Here is an 11,808-nt window from a genome sequence, read left to right as displayed (position 1 = left end):
GGGCTGCAGGGGACCTCTTGACCTGATGGAAAAAATGGGACAGGAATCCCCAAAGGAGCCCTGCTCTTTCTCTGAGCAGTGCACCAGCCTCCAAACCTCCCCATCTCTGTTGGGCTGCTATCCTCTCCCCGCTGCCATTTTCACTCTGTGTTCTCTGACACACCTTGGTGGAGCTTCCCTGGGGTGGTAGGTGACATCCAAAGTTCTTTGTTCCCACCAGGTGGCTGGCTTTCCTACCCACCTGCAAACCTGGGAAGGGTATGAAGCCTTGGAGTTGCTGCAGGAGAAGATCCAGGCTGGCCCTGGCCAGGAAGGACACACATGCAGTCATGCCGCTGGAAAGGCAAGGAGGGATGCAGCCTCCGGAGGCCTTGCTGCAACCAAGCCAGGAGAGAATCATGTCTGCCCGATCGAATCCTGGATCCTGAGGGAGGTCATGGCTCGAGGAGTCGGTCTGTCCTCACCCTCCATCCCTCCCCACTCACACTCCCGCAAGGCAGAGACAAGGAGAGCTGCGGTTCTCCTTCTCCCACTCTCCCATCTCTCCAGCTGTTGAGCCAGTTAGCCTGGATGCAACACACATAAACATCCTTACATTTGCATGCACACACACACGCGTGCCAATATTCCCGGCTCTCTGTGTCCACGGCTGGCACTGAGCAGGACTCTGGTCCCAGCTACACTGATGCAAATCAGGAAAAGGCCAGAGGATGAAGGCGGTGCTGGAGAGGAGGCAGAGCCGCCACCGAGCTGAGGATGTTCTCGTAGGGTCTTCCCGCTGGGACCTGGAACAGGGTTAGCCCTCAGCCAGGGGACTGATTATGCTTTGTGTTGCTGAAGCCCCCTTTACTTTTATTTGTCTTTTTTAAAATTCTAAGTTTTGTCTTCTTTTAATATATATAGCTATAGATACAAAAATAAGAGATAGGTTTCTCTAGAGATGATTTTTGCACCTTTGGGCTTCTAAAACACAATATCACAATTACTGCAAACAAAAGTGGGAAAGGTTCAATTTCCTCTCCCCTTTTTACCTCCCCCCTCCCCTTCCACCCTGCCTCTCCCACTCCAAATTTCCCCGCGTATCTTGTGATTTTTTTTTTCCCTTAGCAGTTTTCTTTCTTTGGAAAATGAAAAAGACAAAGCCAACAAAACAACAACAAAAATATGCCATGTAGCCTCCATCCCCTCCTCCCATGAGCATGCCCGCTGTGTTCACACATTCCTTTCAAAGCAAGGCTTTTCACCTCAAAACGTTTCCCGTGCTCCATGGCTGTTTGCTTTTCCCTGCTGCTGGGGCCAGATTTTCACCTACTGTAAATCAGCATGAATCCCCCTCAAGCCAGAGCTCTGCTGCTTTACACCAACAGAAGCGCACAATCGCATTTGGCCAATTTACGCTCAACCTGAAGATCTGGCCCACAATTTTTAATGTTTGAAATGGAAGCATGGACAATAAGGAAGTTCCCAGAAACAGGCAAGGCAAACCCCAGACACTCTTCCCTTGCCGCTCACACTGCTTCCCTTCGCCCCCACCCTCTTTGTTTGGTGTAGCACCTCCTTCTGTCCCCGTTTGCTTGTTCCTCCTTAGCGCTTTCTGAAATTCATAATCTTTCGGTAAAAAAAATAAATAAATCGATCTCTCTATATATGTATATGTATATAACTAAACAGCTGCCACGTGGCAGTCACCTGGCTGGAGGGTCCCATCCCTCCCAGCCCCATGGCCTTTTCTTGTCACTATAGTCTCTGCGGTGATGGTCCAGGTCTTGCCCCCGGGCAGGACTGTTCCCGTATTGCTTGCACTCTCCCATGCCTCTGAGGTACGGTACCAGAGTATTTATTCTATATATATATATTTATGTATATATATATATTTATAAATTTTTGTTTGCCTGGTTCTTTTTCTTGCAAATCCTTTGGAATTGCTGCTGGGGAGAAGCTAGCGAAACGTGCTCCCCGTGCCGGCGGCCAAATGCTTCCTCCCTGCGCCCCAGGGACCCTCATCTGTTCCTCTTGCTGACTCCATCACCCAGCTCCAGCTCGGACGGGAGCGGGGAGCTGCGGTCCCCCATCCCCAGTCTGCCAGGGCCGTCCGGTTGCTCTCCTTCCCCGGGCGAGGGGGTGTCCTTGCAGAAGTCCGTCACCCAGGAGGGCATCGAGAGGAAGCCCCGGGGGTCAACGGTGTAGAAGGGCTTGGCGTGGTGGGCTGCGGGGCGCCGGGGAGAGGGGCTGGTGTGGAGACTGCTGGTGCTGCTGCACTTCTTCACCAGCGTCAGCCCCGGCGGCGGGGGCGAGAAGAGGGAGGTCAACGAGAGGCTGCTGAGGGTCTCCGAGGGCTCGCTGTTGTTGCCTCCCCCCCGCAGGCTGCTGCCCGCCCCCTCCTCATCCGAGGGGTCCATGGAGTCATGGTGGGTGCAGCCAGGGCTGGTGCTCCCGCCGCTGCTGTGGCTGCGCTGGTGACGACAGATGCTTCGTAGGCTGAAGAGCCCCCGGCCTCGCAGGCTCCGGCGGCGGGAGGCAGGGGAGAGGGGGGCTGCCAGGGGTCTTTGGCTGCCGGCAGCTGGCACTGGGCACAGAGCCACCGGGAGGTCCAGGGTGCACTGGGGAGAGTCACTGAGGTTGAGGCTGTCCTCCAGCGTGGTCTGCAGGCTGCCCACTGAGCTGCTGCTCCGGCTGTCCAGCGAGGTATCGCTCTCAGGGGCCTGGGGAGCAGGAGTGTGAAAACACAGCTCTCAGGAAAGAGATGGGCAGGAGGCAAGAGGCTTTGCCTCTTTTTTTTTTTTTTTTTTTTTTTTAGTACTTTGGGATGTGAAAATAAACCACAATTACAGAAAAAGGGGGAAAAGCTCCAATTCCTTTCTCATCCTCCTCTGCTAGAGAGAGCAGCAATAAAAAACCTGAGCAATGCTACAAAGCACCAGCCATGTAGCTTGCCCAGGGCATTCCTTTCTGGGAGGGGGAAGGAAAGTTTTCAGTATTTTGAGCTCTGATTTCTTTCTCCTCCAGGGTGAATCTTCCCCTCCCATGTGAAATGCTCCACCAAAGGGAAGGGGTGCTGGGTCTGTGCTCTGCAGCCTCAGATGCTGGGCTGTCCCTGACTGCCGGTGGTCCAGGAGGCAGAGGCGCAGAGGTTTCCTGTGAGTCCTCACTCTTGGCTTCCCTATGAGCCCACCACACAGGCTGCAGGCACATCAAAACCATCAGCTGGGCAGAATTTAGGGGACTTCTGTTACCTCAGGCTCTGTACACAGACCTCCCCTCATTAAAAAACCAGCAATGTTTAGGGAGACAAAAGAGGCCTCATGGTTCTTCTGACCAGCACTAGTGGCAATGGTCATATTTAGGGCAGAAACTTGGGGTCCTCTTCCAGCAGGAAGAGGAAACAGCCTTAATTTCCTTGTATCAGGGCTCTGTTAGTTAAGCTGCATGTCAGTTGATCCTAGCAAATTGGTCGGCGCCAGATCATCATCACTGGGACACAGCACTGGGAAGGATGCATGTAGGACTAGAAGTAGCCTTCTGAACCACAGCTACTCAATACAGTCTGCATCACATAACCAGATGATTACCAGTTTCTCCTTTACAACAGTTCAGTACTTTTGCTCCAGTGGTATACCAGCTCCAGAGCTCTTTCTCTTCATGCCAAAACTTATACCAGAAGTCTCAACACCGTAACAACTCCGTGGTCTCATCTCAAGGCTAAATTTATCCCTGGTGAATTTATACACATTTGTATTGTGCCAACAGTGTCTGTCACATAGAACTGGATAACATATGACTTTATTTTTTAGTTTGTCTGGAATAGAGTGTCCCTGTACTCCTCAAACAGGAATTGTTCATGGAGTATCTTCCAAGAACAATAACAAGGATCTCTATTGGACTTTCATCTCTGCCTCCTCTGCTCTTCAGAGACACTTGATGTTCCCTCAACACTTTCATTCTTCTCTTTCATTAGTGAGAAATAGCTGCCTTTTCAGAAAAAGATAGCACCTTTCTGGGATGTAAGAGCTAAGTGCGCAGGGGTAAACAGTGAGCTCAGGGACATGGTGCGTGGATGCGGCACAAAGTGCTGTGGAGGAGGTAGGTGGGGAGAAGCCTACTCCAACGAAGCAGGTGTGGGATCTGGAGATGTGGTGCTGAGAGGAGCCAAGGAGGCTGTGCGGCTGCCATCTCCCTGGCTCATACTGCAGCTGCTGTGCATGCAGGTGTCTGCAGTACACTCAGTGCAAGGGACCCAAGGGTGAGCTAAAAGGTGATGTGATTTTGTCTACATGTGGGGCTAGCTGCAGCTGTCAAACTATTTTTTGATCCAAAGCAAAAGTATATACAATTTCAGGTGGTGAGAGCTACACAACACACCTTTGCTATACAACCCTCTCTCCTCCCCAACCCTCCTGTACTCTGCAGTCCACTGTGCTCCTCCAACAGGTTAGATCCAGGTCGCCCAGCCCATGACCACAGCTACCTCTCTCCTTCCTCTACCCTCCTCCCCATTCAGCCCCCTCTGATTGGGTGTGATGCAAAGATCAAACTTTCCTAGCAGAGGGAAATGGGGGTCCTCACCTGATGAATAAGTGAGCAGTTCACATTCGGAGATCTTAGTGATGCCCATGAGCCTTGCAGAGAGATCTTAGGAAGGTTGCGTGGACATGAGACTTTCTCAGGCCCTGTCTGGGTGGCAGAGATGGCTGGGTGGAAAAATTCTGCTGGTACAGGTAACAGAGGGCAAGATGCACCTGAAGAGAAGGGGCTGTGTGGGACTGAAAAAGCACCAAAAGAAATGGGAAGGAGAACAGAATAAGAAAAAAAAAAAGTTGAAGAGTCCTCTGATTTGATTTGGTGCCTTTGCTGCTTTACTTCGAGGGTCCTGCAAGTCCAGTGTACGGAGGATATTTAGTAACACACACGCCTGGCCAAGAAGCCTCAGTCTAGTGTTCACCCCAAGGGTCCCACTTTCTACACAAGGACCAAAACCTGCACCAGACCCAGACAATCTAACAGGGCTCAGAGCCATAAAGCAACAGCCCAGACATAGGCAAGTCTGCAGGAGTATATACACTCTAGCAGCAGAAGCAGGAGCTGCTCTTCACCCCACTCCTGAAGACTGGCAAACTGAAAGCTAATTCTTGGTTAGTGTAACCCCACATCATTTGAACTCCATTCCCGGCAGGGGCAAGTCAGGAGAAAGGCAGATGAGCAGAACCAACCCACACTTTCAGCAGACCTGGAGAATCATGAGACCCATGCTCACCTTTGGTACTTTCATGCTTTAGCCAAGACTGGACTGAACTGAAAGGAGTTTTCTCCATTTCACACAGGTAACTGTCCGGGTTTGTAGAGCCATCCACACTGGATATTGGGAGCAGGCATTCTCCCAGATCGCCTCCCCCATTGGAGTCAGGGCTGTTCTGGCCATCCTGCTGGAAAAAATAAGTGACAATAAAGCCTTGTGGAATTTAATGGCAGATGACACAGCAGACTAGTCAAGGCCTCAGGAAGGGCTGTTTCTGAAGATACCTTCAAGCTAGCTAAGAAATCCTCAGGATTCCAGCCCAAATTCCCTAAATCTAGGCTCATTTAGAGTAAGTCACTGACAGTAGCGAAGAGAACTTTGAAAAACACACATCCCTTTTTTCTCCTCAAATCGTTCTCCACGACATGTCTCGGTGGAGAAGCTCTTGAAAAGTGACCAGAATTTATATTCCTTAGCAGGGACACTTGGATGAATACAGAGCACCTCAAATGAGCAGGAGCAGAAATACAGCACATAGTGCAACATGCCCATGACCGCCTGGGACTAACCTTGATCTCCTTAGGACTCAGCTGAGAAGTGCTGTGATTGTCTGACTCATCTCCTAGAAGGATGGAAGAGGACTTGTCTGAGTTGAGGGATAATGCTTCCATTTCAGCCAGCTGGACCTGCAGGAAGGGAAAGCAGCTGTCACAGGTCATGCCTGACATCCACATTTCAAGCATTCACACTGCTTATAGTGGATAAGTGAGAGCCTGTAGACCCAAGATCAATTTTAGGTTATATTCCTTGGATACATCAGGTACTGCCTAACCCAGACCTGGGCTGGGCAGGAGAATCCACTTTTTAATGGAAGTTGAACATATGATCTGCAAGCAGCCCACCGCCAGTCCATGCTGCTCTAGTGCCAGAATTGGAGAAAGGAGTCCTGAATCTGTCCCAGCGATATGCTGGCACAAGGCCCTGCAAGTAAAGCCAGGTGGGGAGAGGGTTCCCTCAAGCCAGTGGCAAGGCAGTCTGCTCTGCTGAGGGATGAGGAGTAGACCCCTCTTTCTGAAGGCGCCACGGACAGCCCTGCTTAAACGTGAAGATGCTTTCATTCCAGGGATAGTCATGCCTCTTGCAGTCCATGCCAGTATCATGCTTTTCATATTCTCTTACCTTCATCACTGAAACCCTCTTTCCCTCTAGCTTCCCTGAATCTTCCCTCTCCCCTCACCTCTAACCCACCCAAGATCTCAGCTAACACCATCTCCCATCCTGCTCTCCATCCCTAAACTCACCCCTCCCACCCACTAATACTTGTGCTCTCTTGCTTTCTGAAACCAAGTCTGACCACTGCATCTTTCTCATCCTTGAGCCTCAGCTCCACTCCAGTCCCATGCCTGACCTTGCTTCATCTCTTGGCCTGTTTCATGCCACTTTTGCCCCTCTCCCATCCTCTTTCCTCCAAGCTTTCAATTCCCCTCTGCCTGACATCTCTTTCCCACAATGCCTGAAACACCTCTCCTTTTTCTAGTAGCCTAAGCAGCTGCTCTGTCCCTCCTGTGATTGATTTTCCATCACTGGTCTCTAGAGTCCCACCAGTTCCCATCAACAGCACCTGACTCTTGAAAGCTATATTCTGGGTTGTCTCAGTCAGGACAGCTTGCTTCCTGGCCATTTATCTTGTCCTCCCCCGTGTTTGTGTTTGCAAGAGGCAGGTACAACTTTTGTGCTGTAAGAGCAGGTGGAATATTTGGAGTGATGACTCCTTCGAGCTGGGAGTTTAGTGGTTTGTGCCAATGCCAGAGACTGGAAGAGGTCTCTATCTGAGAGATAATGCATATAGAATAAACAGGATGGAAAACCAGAGCTGGATTTAAGCAAAGGGCACAAATGGCATCCTTCTTCGGGATATCATTCTGACACAGGAACATGGTGCTGTTCCACCATGAAGAGAGCCCAAAACCAACAACTGCCGCTCAGAGCACAGGCACACCGGAGAGCCCACAATGAAGTTATGTCAAGCACACTACATAGCCACCAGTCAGCAACTACTTGTAGAGAGAAACAGTCTTCATTCAGTCCCACTTAATGTGCGTGCTCATCCATTACTTGCCTAAGTACTTGCTACACCGGAAGAGCCTTACAGCTGTGCTGTAGAGATGAGAACGTGAGATGAGATAACATCTGCAACTACCTTCTCCATCCATAAAAAATGATTTCAACAAAAGACAGCATAGTTTGTTCTTCACTGAACCGCTTGCTCACAAATTCTGGCCACCCTGGGATCTACACAAAAACCATAATCAACAAGTCATGAATAGATAAACCGCGCATGTGGGAAGACGGTTCACCGCTGCGCACTGGCAAACTCCTGCCACTGGCTAAACACACTATCAACCACCAATACGCAGATGTTGAACTGTCAGCCAGCCCGAGTGAAAGGATAGCAATGACAAGGGAAGAGGTTAGTGGTATGAAGAAAAGGTGGTTTGGTGTTATAGCTGCTCTTACTGCAAAACATTTAAAAATCTTCTGACTAAAGATGAGGAACAAAAAAATTTTAAAAAATTGCAGTGGGGGGAGAAGGGGCTGTTCACAAGGAGCACAATCCATGAAAACTCCCAGGGACATCAACCTAAGACACCCAACCATGCACACGTATCCCTTTGAAAATAGCTAGTTGCAGATATAACATATCTTTAAAAACAGAGCTATGATTAGAAAAATCCTTAATGGTACAAATAATTGGTTTGAAATAAGATGCCAGCAGTGTAACCAGGAAAGATGCTCAGTACGTTCCCCCTAAGTTCAAAGTAGGAAGGGGGCATAACCCGGCTCACTAGAGATGAGCCTAGGGGTGGCATGCCAATGTTGGGAGTGAAATCGATAGCCCAGCTCAAGTGCATCTACACCAATGCACGCAGCATGGGCAACAAACAGGAGGAGCTGGAAGCCATTGTGCAGCAGGATAGCTATGCATTAGTCGCCATCACAGAAACGTGGTGGGATGACTCTCATGACTGGAGTGCTGCAATGGATGGCTATAAGCTCTTCGGAAGGGAGAGGCGAGGAAGGAGAGGTGGTGGGGTGGCTCTGTATGTTATGGAGCGTTTAGATTGTATGGAGCTTGATGACTGTGATGATAAGGTCGAGTGCTTATGGATAAAGATGAAGAGGAAAGCCAACAAGGCAGACATCCTGCTGGGAACCTGCTATAGATCACCCAGCCATTATGAATAAGAGGTAGATGAAGCATTCTGCAAGCAGCTGGCAGAAGTCTTACAATCAGTAGCCCTTGTTCTCTTGGGGGACTTACCAGACGTCTGCTGGAAATACAACACAGCAGAGAGGAAACAGTCTAGGAGGTCCCTGGAGCGTGTGGAAGATAACTTCCTGACACAGCTGATAAGTGAGCCTACCGGGCAGGTGCCTTGCTTGACCTCCTGTTTAGTAACAGAGAAGGACTGGTGGGAGATGTGGTAGCCAGAGGATGTCTTGGGCTTAGCAATCATGAAATGATAGAGTTCTGGATTCTTGGTGAAGTAGGGAGGGGGGTCAGCAAAACCACTATCATGGACTTCTGGAGGGCAGACTTTGGCCTTTTCAGGACACTGGTTGAGAGAGTCCCTTGGGAGACAGTCCTGAATGGCAAAGGTGTCCGGGAAGGCTGGACATTCTTCAAGAAGGAAGTCTTAAAGGCACAGCAGCAGGCTGTCCCCACATGCCATAAGATGAATTGGCGCGGAAGACCACCGGCCTGGCTGAACAGGGAGATTTTGATGGGACTCAGGAAAAAAAGGAGAGTTCATCACTCGTGGAAGAAGGGGAAGGCAACTCAAGAAGAGTACAGGGATCTCATTAGGTCATGCAGAGAGGAAATTAGAAAGGCAAAAGCCCAGCTAGAATTCAATCTGGCAGCTGTAAGAGATAACAAAAAATGTTTTTACAAATACATCAACAACAAAAAGAGGGCCAATGAGAGTCTCCATCTTTTATTGGATGCGGAAGAGAACATTGCCACCAAGGATGAGGAAAATGCTGAGGCACTTAATGACTTCTTTGCCTCAGTCTAATAGTCAAACCAGTTATTCCCAGGGTATTCAGCCCCCTGAACTGGAAGACAGAGACGGAGAGGAGAATGAACCCCCCATAATCCCGCTACACCACCTGGACACTCATAAGTCTAGTAGGCTGGATGGGATCCACCCAAGAATACGGAGGGAGCTGGTGGAGGAGCTGGCCAAGACGCTCTCCATCATCTATCGGCAGTCCTGGCTAGCAGGTGGGGTCCCAGACGACTGGAGGATTGCCACTGTGATGCCCATCTACACAAAGGGCCAGAAGGAGGATCTCGGGAACTACAGGCCTGTCAGCCTGACCTCAGTGCCGGGGAAGATTACGAAGCAGTTCATCTCGAGTACACTCACCGGGCATGTGAAGGACAACCAGGGGATCAGGCCCAGTCAGCACGGGTTCATGAAAGGCAGGTCCTGCTTGACCAGCCTGATCTCCTTCTATGATCAGGTGACCCACCTAGAGGATGAGGGAAAGGCTCTGGAAGTTGTCCACCTGGACTTTAGTAAAGCCTTTGACACTGTTCCACACAGCATCCTCCTGGAGAAACTAGCTGCTCATGGTTTGGATGGGTGTACTCTTCACGGGATAAAGAACTGGCTGAATGGCTGAGTGCAGAGAGTGGTGGTGAATGGAGCTAACTCCAGTTGGTGGCCAGTCATGAGTGGTGTTCCTCAGGGCTCAGTTTTGGGGCCAGTATTGCTTTATATCTTTCTCAGTGATCTGGATGAGGGGATTGAGTGCTGCCTCAGTAAGTTTGCAGATGACACTAAGTTGGGCGGGAGTGTTGATCTGCTCAAGGGTAGGAAGGCTCTGCAGAGGGATCTGGACAGACTGGATCAATGGGCCGAGGCAAATCATATGAGGTCCAACAAGGCCAAGTGCCGGGTCCTGCACTTTGGTCACAACAACCCCATGCAACACTACAGGCTTGGGGAAGAGTGGCTGGAAAGCTGCCCAGCAGAAAAGGACCTGGGGGTGCTCATCAACAGCCAGCTGAACATGAGCCAGCAGTGGGCCCAGGTGGCCAAGAAGGCCAATGGCATCCTGGCTTGTATCAGGAATAGTGTGGCCAGCAGGAGTAAGGAGGGGATCATGCCCCTGTACTTGGCACTGGTGAGGCCGCACCTCAAGTACTGTGTGCAGTTTTGGGCCCCTCACTACAAGAAAGATATTGAGGTGCTGAAGCATGTCCAGAGAAGAGCAACGAGGCTGGTGAAGGGTCTAGAGAACAAGTCTTATGAGGAGCGGCTGAGGGAACTGGGATTGTTTAGTCTGGAGAAGAGGAGGCTGAGGGGAGATGTTATCACTTTCTACAACTACCTGAAAGGAAGTTGTAGTGAGGTGGATGTTGGTCTCTTCTCCCAACTAACTAGCGATAGGATGAGAGAAAATAGCCTCAGGGAAGGTTTAGACAGGTAAGATATTCAGAAAAATTTCTTTACTGAAAGAGTGGTCAGACACTGGGACAGGCTGTCCACGGAAGTGGTGGAGTCACCATCCCTTGGAGGTGTTCAAAAAACGTGTAGACATGGCACTTTGGGACATGGTTTAGTAGGCATGGTGGTGATGGGTTGATAGTTGGACCTGATGATCTTAGAGGTCTTTTCCAACTTCAATAATTCTATGGTTCTACTCAATGCAACAAAAAGCTTAGTGCACATTAATAACTTTGAGCATACGTTTAAGTGTTGTGTCCATCCATTGTGCTTAGTATCTTGACGGACTAAACTACAAATGAAATGGGAGTGAGCATTTTTGGCTAATATGTGATTTCTGCCACAAGGGCAGAGTTACGGGTCATTCCGTGGGCAGCAAGCACACTAATTTGTTTGAACACACATGTATTGAATAGGACTAGATAAAAACTGTCTTGCCTATGTATCTTGCTGTTGATTGCTTCAGAGATAGTACAATTCTGCCTGCGTATACAATGTACATTCATATATAAGTTGATGTACCAGAGTGCACTGTAATTTAATGACTATGTGCATTGCTGGTGTTAGTGCTGAAAAAAAGCCTAGCTGTGACTCCATGTAGTGATTTCCTGCTGGAATTTCCTCAGTGTTATTTATGCTATGAAATATGACAAGAAGGTCATGATCAACCATGACTTAAAATCCTCAGCTGTAATTTTGACTCATATGATCAGAAATATCTACATTTTACTATTAAAGTTATTCCTGTTGATATAGATAATTTCTTTTCAATTCCACATTTTAGATGTATTGAAATATCAATTTTGAAAAATAATTTATGCCTTTATAACAGCCATTAGAAAATATGATCTAAGAACAATTCTTTCGTTGTGATTATTCTGTTAAACTCTTTGCTGTGGCTGTGGGTTGCACTTGAAGATTTTGCTGTCTAGTTTCCTTGCTGGGAAGGTAAGAAAATCTGTTGTTGTCTGTTGCTAGGCAGGATAATGAAGACTATCTGGAAAGTTTTTAAATGCAGCAAACTAGCTGCAGATTACTTAATTTCGCGGTAACCAT

At 49.0% G+C, this 11,808-nt stretch overlaps 1 protein-coding gene across 5 annotated transcripts in view; it reads right to left on the bottom strand.

Moving 5' to 3' along the window:
- Positions 1-1,066: 1,066 nt before the first annotated feature.
- Positions 1,067-11,808, bottom strand: part of CACNA1I (calcium voltage-gated channel subunit alpha1 I) — a 93,915-nt gene continuing 83,173 nt past the window's right edge. For 3 of the 5 annotated variants that reach the window (XM_075428124.1, XM_075428128.1, XM_075428129.1), the window contains 4 exons: positions 5,803-5,919; positions 5,252-5,420; positions 4,564-4,760; positions 1,067-2,702 (listed from right to left, as the gene is read on the bottom strand). In XM_075428124.1, coding sequence (XP_075284239.1) covers positions 2,001-2,702; positions 4,564-4,760; positions 5,252-5,420; positions 5,803-5,919 — 1,185 coding nt within the window. In that variant the 3' untranslated portion in view covers positions 1,067-2,000. The remainder of the gene's footprint in view (positions 2,703-4,563; positions 4,761-5,251; positions 5,421-5,802; positions 5,920-11,808) is intronic. The other 2 variants (XM_075428126.1, XM_075428125.1) reach the window with 2 other exon arrangements.

The sequence above is a fragment of the Opisthocomus hoazin genome, chromosome 8, assembly GCF_030867145.1.
Source record: "Opisthocomus hoazin isolate bOpiHoa1 chromosome 8, bOpiHoa1.hap1, whole genome shotgun sequence".
Classification (NCBI taxonomy): domain Eukaryota; kingdom Metazoa; phylum Chordata; class Aves; order Opisthocomiformes; family Opisthocomidae; genus Opisthocomus; species Opisthocomus hoazin.
The sequence above is the reverse complement of the archived record's forward strand: the minus strand, read 5'-3'. Positions and strand labels throughout refer to the sequence as shown.